Here is a 16,854-nt window from a genome sequence, read left to right on the forward strand (position 1 = left end):
GACAAGGGAAAGTGCATCATAATTTAGGCTGGCCATAGATGACTCTTTTTATTTTTTCAATCAGCCAGCAGGTTAAAAAGAAAAAAAAATCAAATACATTTCTCCATCCAAACAAGCAAGGTAGGTGGAGGAATCCTCCCCACTGAGGTTGATTTACTAAAATTGGAGAGTGCAGCTGTGCATGGTAGCCAATCAGCTTCTAATGCTGGCCATACACTATACGAAAAATCGTTCAAACTCATTTTTGAAAAAACCAACACTCAGCCGTGAGAGCAGACGGTCGTGCCATCATATTAAAACATATTAACCTTTCAATTTATAGTTCGTTAGGCAGAAAAATGTCAAAGTTGTCTTTCGTTTCTTTGGCTCAAAACGTCACAACCAATTACTGATTTGTGCCCATTAACTGGCCGATAAACGAACAAACTGTCCAAATGACTGAATTTCTGACAAAAGTGGGGGTGAGGTCAATGGAAAAACAGGCCAAAATCCCAATTAACATGGAACAAAGGGAGAAGTGGGTGCCTCCTCATGGGACTTTAATAGGGTGACCACGTGTCCCGGATCGCCCGGGACAGTCCCGCATTTGGAAAGTCTGTCCCGGGTCCCGGTCACCCTCATTCCGGGACAATGCAGTGTCCCAGAATGATCTGCCGCCGTCCGCCGACCGTGAGAACACGTGCCGCTGCTGCCGCACTGCTGCTCCGCTCCCCCACCGAACCGGCAGAATTTAGGAAGAGGAAGTGCGCGAGCATTCATAGTGGATAGTGCATGTGCTGGACTGTACCATGTCCGACAGTCCGCTGGATGAGGGAGGATGGCTGGGCTGTACCATGTTAGAGGGCAGGCTGTACAAGACAATTCGAGGCAATAGTGCATGTGCTGGACTGTACCATGTCCGACAGTCCGCTGGATGAGGGAGGATGGCTGGGCTGTACCATGTTAGAGGGCGGGCTGTACAAGACAATTCGAGCCAATACGAAAGCAGTGAGCAGAGGAGTGTAAATGAATAGAATGTCTGCTGTGCTGTGACAGATAGTAGTCAGTCACTTCCTTACTCGGCATCGCATAGTACTGTCTGTCCAGTGTGTGTGGCTCACTGGCTCCTCCCCTGCCTTGCTGCACGCAGTACGCGGCCGAGTGAGAGTCACGTGACGACGGTGACGTCAGCCGGAGCCGGGATCTACTGTGCGGCGCGGCCTCAGCTCAGCCTGCTGTAAGCCTGTAACTGAGTCACTGATCTGTAATCCAACGGCCGGCCGTTATTATCAGCATTTAAGAGGAGGACAATGGACAAAATGTAAGTTTAACTTTTTAATGGATGTCTGCTGCCAGTGCCTATTCTTTCCTTTGTGTTCAGGCCAGGCCGGGCAGCAAATATTTATTGCTTAGAAACTTAGAAAGTTGGACTAAAACGTGTAGTAAGTTAGTTACTACATGGAATTAGAGGCAGAAAAGGAAATGGAAATGTAAGATAAAAAAAAAAGATAAATGGAGAGAGGCTCAGGGCAAAAAAATAAAAAAAACTGTTCTTTAATGCAACTTGTTTTGTTTTCTATTTCTTCAGAGATATCTAAGTAGCCAGTTAACCGCTTGCCGACCGCCGCAAGTAGATTTACTGCGGCGGTCAGCCCCTGCCAGGCAGAGTGACGTTAATTAACGTCACTAGCCTGGGAGGGTCTGGGGAGCGAGCGCGCGCCCGCGGAGGCGCGCTCCCGCGCGGTCACGGACCCCCCCGCGCATGTGACCAGCGGACCCGATGTCCGCCGGTCACTCGGCGATCGTCGGGGGAGAGGGAGAATGTCAGGCAGCTTGTGTGAACAAGCCACCTGTCATTCTCCTCGCTGTAAAGACACTGATCACACGGATCTAGTATGTAGATCCGTTGATCAGTGTCCTTACAGCTCAAGCCACAGCCAATCACAGTAGAAAGCACGCCCCTAGGGACACACACAGCCCTTCCCTCCCAAATAAAGTTAACTCCTTCACTACCAGTGTATTTTTACAGTAACAGTGCATATGTATAGCACTGATTACTGTAGAAATGTCACTGGTAACCCCAAAAGTGTCAAAAATGTCAGTCAAGGGTCCGATCTGTCTGCCGCAATGTCGCAGTACCGCAAAAAAAATCGCAGATCGCCGCCCTTACGCGTTAAAAAAAAAACAACAAAAATGACAAAAATCTTTCCCTTTGTTAGTAAACGCGATAACTTTTGCGTAAACCAATAAAAATACGCTTTTTGCGATTTTTTTTACCAAACATAGGTAGGATAAAACAAATTGGCTGAAAATGTTAAAAAATTTTGATTTTTACATTTTTTTTTGGGGGAATTTCATGTAAAAAATGTGAAAAATATTGCTATTTTTGCAAAATTGTCGCTCTTTTTTTGTTTATAGCGCGTGATCAAAAAATCGCACAGGTGATCAAATACCACCAAAAGAAAGCTCTGTTTGTGGGAAAAAAAAGGACGTCAAATTCGTTTAGATACAGCGTCGCACGACCGCGCAATTGTCCGTTAAAGTCACGCAGTGCCGAATCGCAAAATACCCCCTGGTCTTTTAGCAGGAAAATCCTCCGGGGCTTAAGTGGTTAAAGTGTGCAGAAATACTGAAAAATGCACAGACAGATATGTTTTTGCCAGTCTCACGTATAAGTTTGACGAAATGCACTTGGGAAAGTAAGTGTCCCTGAATGGCAGTTAGGAAATGTGGTCACCCTAGACTTTAACCGGCCTAGTATATTACTTAATGGTAAAAATGTATACCAATAACACAAGGTTATATATAAAAGTTCAAATCCATATTTTATTAGAACGAACAATATAAAAATTAATATAAATAGCTGATGTAGAAAAAGAGGGTTTTAGAGCAAAAACATGTCATGGGTAAATGTATATGTACAACATGAAGACATAAAGACTGTGGCTAGAGCAAACTGCTATTGGCACATAGCCCTAGGAGAAACACCCGACATGTTTCAGAAATTCCTTTCTTTCCTCAGGGGTGCCACATTTTCTTTCCATAGTGATCACTAGAAATGTGTCTGCTCTGTTCCTTTTGTAGATTGAATGCCTAAACATAATTTTATGCCACTGCCTTGCACCACTGCCCTTGGTCTTGCTGGAATTCAGTGGTTTGGGCGTCTGGCCTTTCTTTGTCCCTATTTAATTTTCAAGAACTTTAATGTAATAGTCTTTATTGGCCAAGCAAATGGACAGACATCATTACTGGGTTTTTAATGGATCTGGCTGATGTAATATGTGTTTGTATATACTGGAATGTAAGTGTCTCTTCAGATTTAAACTATTTTCTAAAGTCATGCCTCTGTAAACATTACTGTATGGATATATATAAATTATTGTTTGCTTCATTTCAGAAACGCCGGGAAACACACGTTCGAACGCAAATAATTGCTTTCCAAAAAACATCCCTGAACTCAACTGCCTGCAAATGACTGTAAATGACCCTGTGTACATGGACAGATAAGATAACATAGAGGTGGGTTCAGGGGCTTCTGAAAAAAACGCCCAACTGCTCCTAAACGGCTGTTTACAGGTTGCAGTGTACATGGACTCTTACAGAACATCTCCAGTTGAATGTAGCAAACTTCTACTAGCTATCTTTTGAATGCTTTTAAATAATCAAGATTTATGCATCAATAATAGCACATACCTAAATATTGAGTTTTTTTTTTTTTTTTCTATTTTCTAGAAATTCCAAAGTTTTTTGTAAGAATATTTTACGAAGACTCGTAACTTACCATTTTTTACATCAGAAATTATGTTTTGTAGAGTTGGGTAGTAGCTGCTTTCTGTCTCTTTCAAAATGGCAGCCATTTTCTGAACAACTGGAGCCCGGAGCTACAGGTGAATATAAATACAATAGGTTTCTTGGGTGCACTGACAATGAGAAATTTGTGAAACAATTTCTGTCACCTTACTAAAATCATGTATTTTAACTTTCTGTGGTCCAAATGTAAAAACATATTTTAATTTACACATTGTATGTCAATCATTTCTAGGCTACTCCTTTATATCTGAACAACCTTGAATTCGGTAAACTTTCTTTGTGAAGATTTACATACCTTTAGTTGAATTCTGGGACATGTATTCATTATGCCCTGTGAGGGCCTATTTTTACTTGATTTAAAACCCAATGATGAAAATTAGAAAAAAAACCCAAGCCTCTGTATATTGTAGAGAGACCTATTACGGGTCCTAGAAAAGAAAAAGAGGGACCCAGGAGAATCTAGCTAGCGACCATAGGTCAGGTCTGAAAAAAAAAAACCCCACAGGAAAAAGAAAAAGGGGAGAGAGAAGAAGAGGGCAAAGTAAGTTTTTTTTTAAAAAAGCTCACAAATAAGTAATAAGAACAAAATGGAAATAGAATAGTGATAAAAAAGGTTACCTCTGTGTCAGCCTGCAGCATGCATACATCCCCACAAGAAATGGGGAATGAAAGTGCAGGCCAGGTGTAAGATATATAGGGTGAAAATGAGACCGCCCATAAACATAAAACACCAATCCTCGCATACTTCACCACCAGGGAGTGATTCCATCCAGATTGCCCACTAATGGAAGAGGTCCATGCTCCTCTGCAGAGATTGGGGACATCTACGCCACAATGGGTAGACATGTTGCCCAGACGCATAAATATCATATGCTAGTCTTTACCTTCTGGGCACTAGAAATGACTTCACTGGCCCAGATAGAGAGAGGGGGGGACTGGAACAAGGTGATTCTACAAAAAGGCACGTTGGATCCACATTTTGAAAGCAACCGTCCCCTGGGGCTAAACAAAACAATCAGTTTCAAGCCTTTTCTAGAGGGCTTCACGTCTGGTCGCTCTGAACACCTCAAGTAGGCGGATCCTCTGCAAATCCTGCCATGATATCTGGTGGTCATGACTTATTATTTTTTTTTTTTCTTATATACTCCCCAGTTCACCTTCTTTATCAATATATATATATATATATATATATTTTTTTTTTTGTCTTCCTTGCGGGATATGTTTTGGCTACATACAGTTTATTATCTATTTTTATGTCAATTATTTGATTTTGGTCAGCCATTGTCATTCATATGTCCATACTATAATGCATTACTGTTATGTGCAGTTGTTCCTGATGCCCTGGGGCTGCAATGTGGATGGGGGGCCTTCACGGGTTCCACCCGACACATGTAGCCCCTTCCCCCTTCCTGGGGGTTGGGGCTTGGAGGCAGTCACCTCTTGGGGTGATTTTCCTAGTTTCTGGCTTCCTTCCAGGACATGTCTCATTTTCACCCTATATATCCCTACACCTGGCCTGCACTTTCATTCCTCGTTTCTTGTGGGGATGTATGCATGCTGCAGGCTGACACAGAGGTAACCTTTTTTTATCACTATTCTATGTCCACTTTGTTATTATTACTTATTTTTTAAACAAGACCTACTTTGCCCTCTTCTTCTCTCTCCCCTTTTTCTTTTTCCTGTGGGTTTTTTATTTTTTTTCAGACATGACCTATGGTCGCTAGCTAGATTACCCTGGGTCCCTCTTTTTCTTTTCTAGGACCCAAAAATAGGTCTCTCTACAATATACAGAGGCTTGGGGGCTTTTTCTGATTTTCATCATTGGGTTTCAAATCATATTTTTTTTGGGATGTTCTCACAAGGTCTTTTCTCTCTCTTTTTTTCTTCGATGCATTTTCCTTTTTTTTCCCTTCCCCTCTCTTCCCCAGCAGGTCTGCTCCTGTTGGCTTTGCCCCTGCCCCTTGTGTTGCCTGTGCGAGGGCCGCCGTCCTGGTGCATCCCTGGGCCACTGGGACCATACAACCCATACAGTATATACCTGTCAAATCTAGAATGTAAAGCTGAGTGGACCATATATCTATGTAAGTTTTTCACCTATATGTATATGTACTTCAAATGTATCCTTATCTGTGATGCATATGTATATTACTTACTTGTTTTTTGTACCATGCATGTAGATGTGCTTTAAAAGAGCTGTTGACCAATATACCCCCTGAGGAAGACTATCAAGTTGAAACACGTAGGGGTTTGGGGGCCTATGTAGAGATACACTCCTTGCTCTTCATATATGTTTATGTGGCATTTGCCTCTTTGTTGACATTGTACTGAGGTTTTTCCAATTGTATGTTTTATTTTAAAAAATGTGGTTGAAAAGTTATATACCAGATTGTTCATGAAGTTTTGAAATAAAGTTAATTTTTTTATATTTTTTGCTTTATACATTCTATATTTCTATTTTCTAGGCATCAAAAACATCCCCTTCCCCCCGTCCTCGCTCTTCTCCCTCTCTGCTCTGCGGCGCCGGCATCACTGGTGTGGGCACTGCGCATGCGCGATTTGCGCCACGCGTCGTGATTGCCTGGCAATCTTCTGGGACCTCTGACATGTCCCAGAAGATTGCAGGGAGGGAGGGGGAGAGGAGAACATCCGCTCAGGGCGCTCCAAGCGGAAGTGGGAGCGGGTACCTGTCAAAACTAGGTACCCGCTCCCCCCCCCAAAAAAATGACATGCCAAATGTGGCATGTCAGGGGGTTAGAACTACCTAAAGCGGAACTTCCACTTTTGGGTGGAACTCCGCTTTAACACAAATGGCTCTTGTAAGGGTTTATAACTTAACCCTTCAGTGCTTCTGTTTGGAACGCTGAATATTAGTTTCCCGACAATGCCTATAGCTATAGAGCTTATTATGGGCTTGTTTTAAAACAGAACTTCACTCTCTTAATCAACATTGACTATTTTTAATTGTCATGCTGCTAGCATTAGTAAATAGATAGGAAAGTATATTATATTTACTTGTTTTATACTTTTTTTTTTTATTTTTTTACATTTCTTCTGCTACTTTCTAGTTTCCAGGCCTAGGCAAATGAGATCATACATGCTAGGAGTCTTCAGGTGGGGTTTTCTCAGCCTAGCACATCCTCCTGCATGCATGCGTGAGCTAAGGGCAGATAGATTCCAGGAAGTAAATGCTACATGAATTGTCTGCTCTTACTCAAGATAGCCCCAGCCAGAACTGCTAGGGGATATTTTATAGTGATTTCTCAGCACAATAAAGCATGGAGAAATGGATGAATTTGCTTTGAATATTAAAAATGAATTAAATAGCGTTATTGGTTTGTGGTGCTCGGATGCTGTGTGGTTCCACTATAAAGAAATTTTTCTGCTTGTTCAGCATATGTAATTGCTTTGGTGTGCCTAGTTTGGGAACAGGGTTACTTTTGAACAGATTTCAAAAGTTAATAGTAAGTTTTTCAGTACAGAAAACACAACTCTTGTATACAGTATGCTATCTTGTGAATATATACTAATTTAATTTCTTCCTGTTGTACTTATTCCAGTACAACCATAATGAAAGACTTCTTTCATAAGTGGAAGTGGAAAAAATAGTTTTCAAGAAAAGAAATTCTAACTAATGTAACTCAAAATAATTATTGCTACTGAATATTTGGTGTACAACCAGACAACTGGATCTATTAAGACGGCTGAACAACAATCACATAAGTGCTTTACCTACCTGCTCATAAATCCCAGCAAGATTACTTTGTCTTGCTTTCCAGAAATTGAGTTCTGATAAAGGTCCGGGGTTAAGACCTTTTATAAGGGGCTGTGAGGAATCCGTTTCTATGACATCTCGAACCTGATAGGACCATCTGATAAGCATGGATTCAAATGCATGAAGAGCTCCTCTGTCAATATAGTTTTCTCTATAAAAAAAAATAAAAACATATGCATCACAAACTATTTGCATACATCTTGAACCAAACAACTCTCTTCAATCAAACTTATAAAACCTGCTACCCAATGTTAGGTGTTTGGGAATAAACTAGAGCTGTAGCATATGAAGCCCTGAGGTAAAATAAATTAACTGGCCTTATTATTGATAGTGCAGTATGGGTGAACGTCAGGACATGAATAATCAGCAGCAAATTAGTAGTTGTCTACTGAAACAATATCCAGTAGAAACTCTCAGGCAGGACGTTATCATTTTTGGACAATAGTACAAATCCACCAAAATGGGATTTTAGACCAAAACCCTAGACAAGCTCCCCAAATCCTGTGAAGTGTATTCTATATTTCTGTGGAGAATTTGCTACAGTTCAGAATGCAAAAAATCTTTAAAGTAGATCTAGGCCATAAAGCTGGCCAAACGCGTATTGAATTGAGGTCAGTTCAGCAGGGACTAATTGGCTTTCAATCAGTGTGTAACCGTCCCTGCTGAACAGAAGTCTATCATTTGATTGACTTCTGTCGAGGAACCTGTTGGAAATTTTTTCCAGCTGAAGGAGAGACAACACCCTGGGAGATGCTGCACCTTGAACCGTTTTTTTCTGCTATACCTGACAAAAACTACAAACTTTCTCATCTTGAGGAACTCCTTTTTTGGATTCTACCAGTACAGCTAATCTATATGATTTAGCCTAAGCAGCCTTAGTTCCTGATGAGACTTAGAAACCTGGGGAAAACCTTTCACATGTGGACCAGACAAAAGAAAGATACATGGTGACTTATCCTTAAAAAAGGCTAATACCTATACAGCCGAAACGCGTAGGATAATCTCCTGGACATTTTCCTCTGAACAAAGTTCCAAGCCTGAAATACTCGTAATGGAACAACAGAGACAAATGTTCCTCAAAAGTCACCATTTTTCACCTTGTCACCTACCTTTCTAACTCCTTCACTTCTCTCACCGATGGACCTTAAACCCATCCACGACAAACTTGTCTATTACCTTGTAAAACTTTTTTTGAAAATAAACTGTTCAATTTTTATTCTATGATACTTTACTTTGTTTACTCTTGCCCTTAAAGTCCCAACAACCTTGGTTTGTGGCACCAAACCCAAAACACAACGATTTCACAGGGACGGTGGCAAAACCTTACTATAGGGCAGTGATGGCGAACCATGGCACCCCAGATGTTTTGGAACTACATTTCCCATGATGCTCATGCACTCTGTATTGTAGTTGAGCATCATGGGAAATGTAGTTCCAAGACATCTGGGGTGCCAAGGTTCGCCATCACTGCTATTGGGCATCCTAGAGATCAAAACCCCTTTTCGGAAATTTTTCCACTTCAGCTCCGGAAGATTTACCCCCTTTCATGACCAGGCCATTTTTTTAATATAGAACTGCATTATTTTAACTGACAATTGCGCAGTCATGCGATGATGTACCCAAATAAAATGTATGTTCTTCCCCCCCCCCCCCCCTACAAACAGAGCTTTTTTTGGTGGTATTTGATCACCTCTGCAGTTTTTATTATTTGCGCTATAAACAAAAAAACAGTGACAATTTTTTAAAAAAAAAATACATATATATATTTATATAATATATACACACACACACACATATTATATATATATATATATTTTTTTTTTTACTTTTTGCTATAAAACATATCCAATAAAAAAAATGTAAAAAAAAAAAAAATCAAAATGTCTTCATCAATTTAGGTTAAAATGTATTCTGCTGCATTTTTTGGTAAAAAAAAATCCCAATAAGTGATCTTGTATCTTGTGCTTGTACTATGGGAAGGCTCACAGCCTTCCCTTCTCACAGAACGCCAATCTGCCCTTTTTACTGGGGGATATTCGGCCCCGCTGATTGGTTCCCACTGTATCAAATCACAGTGGAAGCGGGTCGCCAGCGGCATGCGCTTGTGCCCCAAACCCGGAAGTGCACAATCACATATGGGTACGTGATTTTGCGTAGAGCGGCCGTCCTGCCACAGTAAATGTAATTGGGGCAGTCGGCATCTGGTTGATCAGCAACTGCAGTTGATCAACTGCTAAGCAGCAGATGTTGCTGTCAAAATACAATGACCCCCTGGAAAGAAGGGGAACTAAAAGTGTATGGCCAACTTAAAATCCAGGCTTAACCAAGACAAGAGATAGTCATAGATACTAGGGATGCCTAAGGGGGATCTCTGACCTGCAGAGAGAGACTGTGGAGTTTCACTATTTAATCACAGGGACTACCTAATTGGGACCAACAATAGTGTTGCAACAGAGACAGAGTATTGCATCACACTGGAGACGTTCTTTCTGCAGGGAGAACCTGGATGTAATAGATATAGCGACAAGAGAATGCTAAGAGGTGTACGTGTATATGGTCCAGAAGCTTGGCATTGTTTAAATAGAAGAAGTAACAATGATCAAGGTGTCAATTTTTGTGAGAGATACTGAGAATTGTAAAACTCTAAATCTATTGGGTAAAGGAAAGTGGAAGAATGTAAAGTCCAGTACACATGACCAGAATATCGTACAAAGAAATTCCCCTTTCAAAGCAATCATATGATAATCCGATCGTTGGTACACAACTTTCGTCTGAAATTATCCGAAGGGGCAAATACGAAAACTTGTATCATACAATACCCGATTGTACAATTTCCGTTTAATCAGTATAGTTTTTGTCCGGAAATACAATACAAATACATTATATCACTTCCGAATTGTTATTCTGTCGTACAGGAATTTTCATACTTATTTAGTCTCTAATGCTTTCATCCAAGACACTGCAGGTCACAGTAGGAGGGTTTCAGCAACACAGTTGAGACAGTGATGTCAATCCAGATGGCAGTGGGCAGGACTAGATGTGGCTAGTGTAGATTAACAAGTTAGCAACAGGCTAGAATAACAGCAGTGGCAATACTGTTAGCCACACCCCCTTTAATTTTTTTTTCATACCACTGTGAGAGAGGCAACTATGCTCAGAATTCAACAGCAGTGCAGTATCATTTCCACACCACCGCTGGAAACCTTATTGTGAAGGTGAACTTCACTGGCAGGATCAACAGGTATTTGTGGGACTTTGCAGGGGGTCTAAGGGAAAACTGTGTTTAATGAAGAGCTCCAATACATATAGTATACAGATTATATATATATATATATATATATATATATATATATACATACACATACACACACACATATACAGTGTCTCAGCCAGCCAGCCAGCCACCCAACCACCCACCACAGTGTTCCAGCAAGCCAGCCACCCACCACAGTGTTCCAGCCAGACACCCACCCACCCAAGTTTTCCAGCAAGCAGGCCACCCAAAACAGGGTGACACCAAGCCAGCCAGCCACCCACCACAGTGTTCCTGCAAGCCAGCCACCCATAACAGGGTGACACCAAGCCAGCCAGCCACCCACCACAGTGTTCCTGCAAGCCAGCCACCCAGAACAGGGTGACACCAAGCCAGTCAGCCACCACAGTGTTTCTGCAAGCCAGCCACCCACAACAGGGTGACGCTAAGCCAGCCAGCCAGCCACCAACCACAGACTGTTCCTGCAAGCCAGTCACCCAGAACAGAGTGACACCAAGTCAGCCAGCCAGCCAGTGCCACCACAGTGTTCCTGCAAGCCAGCCACACAGAACAGGGTGACACCAAGCCAGCCACCACAGTGTTCCTGCAAGCCAGCCACCCAGAAAAGGGTGACACCAAGCCAGGCAGCCATCACAGTGTTCCGGCAAGAAAGCCACCCACAACAGGGTGACACCAAGCCACCCACACTGCCAGGCGTCAGTCACCAACCCAAAACAGGGTGCCAGCAAGCAACCCACACTGCCAGGCATCAGCCACCAACCCACAACAGGGTGCCAGCAAGCAACCCACACTGCCAGGCGTCAGCCACCAACCCACAACAGGGTGCCAGCAAGCAACCCACACTGCCAGGCGTCAGCCACCAACCCACAACAGGGTGCCAGCAAGCAACCCACAATGCCAGGCATCAGCCACCAACCCACAACAGGGTGCCAGCAAGCCACCCACACTGCCAGGCATCAGCCACCAACCCACAAAAGTGCCAGCAAGTCACCCACACTGCCAGGAGTCAGCCACCGACCCACAACAGGGTGACAGCAGCCAGCACCCCACATCAGGGTGCCAGCAAGCAAGCCACCCACACTGCCAGGCATCAGCTACCAACCTACCCTTAAACCAGCAAGCGACCCACACTGCCAGGCATCAGCCACCAACCCACAACGGGGTGCCAGTGCCAGCAGCAGCAGCAACTTCAGCAAGCCATTTTTTAAATCTTTTTTGTGTCTTTCAAATTGAAATGGAGATGGATGAGGAGAGAAAAAGTAAAAGTGTGGTCTGGGACTATTTCTCGTCTCAACCTTCTCCAGGAAAAGTAGCAGTGTGCAACACATGTACAAACAACATAAGCATGGTATCAGTAAATGCAAAAAACAAAAATACGTCAAATCTTTGGGCACATCTAAGAGTTCATCATATTGAATTGTATCATGCAGCACAGAAAAAACAAAATGAATATCAATGTGATTTTGATTCAATACCTCCTCCACTATCCCAGGCAACAATAACAGATAGGTTTGTGAAAAAACACATGTCACTGTCTAGATTCAGAAGGAAGATCCCAACTGCTGGACAGAGTAATTACAGAGATGATTGTCACTGATAACCAGCCATTTACAATGGTGTCTGACTCAGGATTTCAGCAGTTGATGTCCATACTTGAGCCAAGCTACACAATGAAGAGTGAGAAGTATTATCGAACCGAAATGCTGGCAAAGCTTCACCAAAAGGTCGTTGACAAAGTAAAGGTTATGCTGCAACCAGAAAATGCTGGCAACTCAGTCTCATTCACGATGGACTGCTGGTCACAAACAGAGTCAGAGTCACTAATCATTCTTACATGCCACTTCATTGACAGCGGATGGACAAAAAGGCAATTGGTATTGAATACAAAAGTGATGCAAGGATCCCACACTGAGTACAGTAGAGAAATGTTTCTAGGCATGCTTGAAGAATGGAGAATCAACAAAGACCAAGGGATGCTTGCGCAACTTTGAGACAGTGGAGCAAACATGCGGAAAGGAATGAGGCTTGCTGATATGTCAGACCTCTGTGTCATGGCACACAACACCCTCCAACTTTCAAATGATGGTCGGTCAAGCCAAAGAGCTTTGATTGATATATGTTTTGAGAAGCATGAAGAGATTAAAAATGTTGTGCTTGCAAGTCTTTTGAATCCTCGATACAAGAACCATGCTTTCACTTTCGATGATGTATTGGCTAAGGCGAAACAATGGCTGACAGAAGATATTCAACAGGAGGTTCCTGCCGAAAAGACAAGTCCAGAACACTATTTTTATGAAGAGCAGCATGCTACAAAAACAGACAAATGTCCAAAAATATGTCAACGAAAAGAAGAGAATCTTCTTCATCGTGGTCGAATTTATCAGGACATTTTCAGTGTTTTATTGGGGCCTCATGAGGAGGATTCAATTTCTTTTCTGCAACTATGAGCCTGGATGATGAACTTCATCTCTATTTTTCTAGCAGTTTTGCACTGATTTCACTGCAGTAGTTGCAGTGAGTGCCTTACTGCAGAGGTAGTCCTCCACTGACTCCATCCAATCCACTGTGTATGTATGTGTATTGTGTAGCTGCTGTTGTTGCCTAGCTTTTTTTCTAGCAGTTTTGCACTGACTGCACTGCAGTAGTTGCAGTGAGTGCCATACTGCAGAGGTAGTCCACGGACTCCAGTCCAATCCACTGTGTAGCTGTTGCCTAGCTTTTTTTCTAGCTGTTTTGCACTGACTGGACTGCAGTAGTGAATTAAAAATATTGCAGTGAGTGAGTCCACTACTGCAGCACTTATTATGCATTAATGCAAAATCAGATGATCCAAATGTCCCTGCAAGTGCACTTTTCCTATCAGTTTTCATGCAGTTAAGGTGTGAAGAATGTTAAAAATGTTAATAAAAATTAACATGTTTATTAAGAGATTTGTGTCGAAATTTGTGTTTTTTTTGCAAAATTTTACATGTGTGAAAATATTGGCTGATACCGATATGCGATCGGCAAAATAACGGCAACGAAAAACCGATATCGATCACCAATTTGATCCCCTACCAACCAACAATAATTCGGGCTCCCACAGACTGGCTACAGTATGTGCTTATGTGGTACACAGATTAGTCCTGTCAATTTAAAACGGTGCTCCTGATGGCAACTCGTTATGTGTATAATAGACACCTGTCCACATAACCTCTTTCTTCCATTCAAATCCATCATCATGTGCAAGACCAAACAGCTGTCAAAGGATGTCAGGGAAAAGATTATAGACCTGCACAAGGCTGGAATGGGCTACAAGATCATCAGCAAGAAGCTTGGTGAGAAGGAGACGACTGTTGAAATGATTTTTCGCAAATGGAAGAAATACAAAATAACTATCAAATGCCCTCAGACTTGAACTCCATGCAAGATTTCGCATCATGGAGTAAGGATGGTCATGAGAAAAGGCAGGGATCAGCCTGGAACTACGCAAGAGGAGCTTGTGAATTATCTCAAGGCAGTTGGGACCACAGTCACCAAACAAATCATTGGTAACACAATAAGCCGCCATGGATTAAAATCCTGCAGCACACATAAGGTCCCCCTCCTCAAGAAGGCACATGTACAGGCCTGTTTGAAGTTTGCCAATGAACATCTAAATCAGGGGTCTTCAAACTATGGCCCTCCAGTTGTTCGGGAACTACAATTCCCATCATGCCTAGTCATGTCTGTGATTGTCAGAGTTTTCCAATGCCTCATGGGATGAGTAGTTCTGCAACAGCTGGAGGGCCGTAGTTTGAGGATCCCTGATCTAAAATGATTCAGAGAAGATTTTGGAGAAAGCACTGTGGTCCGATGAAACCAAAATTCAGCTCTTTGGTATTAACTTGACTCGCCGTGTTTGGAGGAAGAAAAATGCTGACTATGATCCTAAGAACACCATCGCTACAGTCAAGCATGGAGTTGGAAACATTTTGCTTTGGGGCGTTTCTCTGCTAAAGGTACAGGCCGACTTTGCATTGAGGGGCCAACGGACGGAGCGATGTACTATAAAATCTTAGATTAAAACCTTCTTCCCTCAGCCAGAACACTGAAGATAGGTGAAGCACATTAAAGGCCATGGAGTGGCCTAGCCAATCTCTAGACCTTAATCCTATAGAAAATGTATGGAAGGAGCTGAAACTTTGAGTTGCCAAGCAACAGAAAAGAAACTTTAAGGATTTAGAGATCTGTAAAGAGTGGACCAAAATGCCTCCTGAGCTGTGTGCAAACCTGGTAACCAACTACAAGAAATGTCTTACCTCTGCACTTGCCAACAAGGGTTGCTCCACAAAGTACTAAGTCATGTTTTGCTTGTGGATCAAATACTTATTTTACTCACTGAACTGCAACTCAATTTATAACATTAGTATCATGTTTTCATTTAAAATACACCTATGATAACACTTATAGACCCTTAATTTCTTTGTAAATGGGCAAACTTTACAAAATCTGGGCATTTTCCGCACTGTATAAAATCATTTTTTAGTTCAGGTCCCTTTTAAGTTCTCTGAAATCCTCAGAATTCTGAGAATCCCCAACTGGCTTACTTTTTGTTTCCTAAAAACAGCATGTCATACACAATTGCCTTTTTCACTATTTTTGTCCTTCTTGCAAGTCAGTGCTGCTAATCTCCTCAAGCATATTACAGTCATTTCCTGTCTACATGTACTTGCTCCAGCATTGACTGCACATCTTTACTCAGGATCAGCTTCTTAACTTTGCCTGTGTAATGTGTGTTGGTGCAGCGGTCTATAATCTCCAGCAGGGGTGTGTGTAATGGCGGAGCAATGCAGATGCATAACAATTGTCACCCCGTAACAAGAGGTACCATAATACCAGATATTCTTTTACTGAAAGCTGCATAATGAAAAATATTGATAAAACATTTAAAATTACATTAACATGAATATTGTATGCTTTTCTTGCTTTCTAGGCGATTCTATTTAGACATATATATATATAGAAAGCTCACTTAGGCCAACAACAAGAGTAGCTTGGTCTTTCAAATCATCGCAGAGGATGAAGGGGTTTCTCAAAAACAGTAATGTATGAATGGGGGACAAAACTTGACCCTAATCAAAAATAAAAAATATTCTTACTTTTTCACTGGACTTAGCTGGTTTAATTCTTTTGTGGCAATTTTGCTAGGTAGAGGCAAAATGGTCTTTCCAGACAGAAGCCCTTTTACTATGATTATCTTGTTCTTCAGAGTCTCCACGTAAAGCTCCATGTCTTGTGAAATGACACTGGCTGGGGCCTTGGAATGCTTCTGGAAAAGGGCAGGCACCAAAACCTGATGGAAAGAAAGAAAGAGTCATACAACCAAAATTCTTCTAGAGTAGAGAGAGCGAAGGCAGGGCCGGCCTTTAGGGTGTGCAAGCTGTGCAGCCGCACAGGGTGACATGGGTAATAGGAGAGTCGTGCGGCCATCACAGCTCGCAGCAGTCAGTTACTCACAGCCAGGACGCGTCACAGCAGCACTGACTGAAGATGGGGCTGGCTGAAGATCAACGCACCTGAAAAAAAAAAATGGCCGCGGCCGGCATGATAGGTACACTGCGCTTGTACCGCCGCTGCTCAGGAAAGCCCATACACGCTCGGCTATTCTCGAGCAGACGGCACATGCGCGGTGCCGTGTTGGCGCCGGGCGGTGCCATTTTTAAATGCAAGGCACCCACCAAACAGTAAGTGAGACCCTTCCGCAGCCCCTGCATCTCCTCAGGAGATGCAGTGCTGCGGGCATGCTACAGGAGAATCTCCTGTACCATGCCCGCAGCACTGCATCTTCTGTACTATCCCCGCTTAAATGCCTCTCCTGTACCATGCCCACAGCCCTGCATCATGCCCACAGCCCTGCATCTCCTGCACTATGCCCACAGCCTCTGCATCTCCTGCACCATGACCACAGCCCCTGCATCTCCTGTACCATGTCCGCAGCCCCTGCATCTCCTGCACCATGTCCACAGCCCCTGCATCTCCTGCACCATGCCCGCAGCCC

The 16,854-nt window shown here is 42.7% G+C and overlaps 1 protein-coding gene across 1 annotated transcript in view; it reads right to left on the reverse strand.

The window, feature by feature from the left end:
- DNAH11 (dynein axonemal heavy chain 11) overlaps positions 1–16,854 on the reverse strand; it is a 420,238-nt gene that overhangs the window by 371,175 nt on the left and 32,209 nt on the right. Inside the window, exons 4-6 of the mRNA XM_082257534.1 lie at positions 15,956–16,149; positions 7,523–7,712; positions 3,761–3,860 (exon numbers count right to left, since the gene is read on the reverse strand). Coding sequence (XP_082113660.1) covers positions 3,761–3,860; positions 7,523–7,712; positions 15,956–16,149 — 484 coding nt within the window. The remainder of the gene's footprint in view (positions 1–3,760; positions 3,861–7,522; positions 7,713–15,955; positions 16,150–16,854) is intronic.

This window comes from Pelophylax lessonae, assembly GCF_965119305.1.
Source record: "Pelophylax lessonae genome assembly, chromosome: 5".
Lineage (NCBI taxonomy): Eukaryota > Metazoa > Chordata > Amphibia > Anura > Ranidae > Pelophylax > Pelophylax lessonae.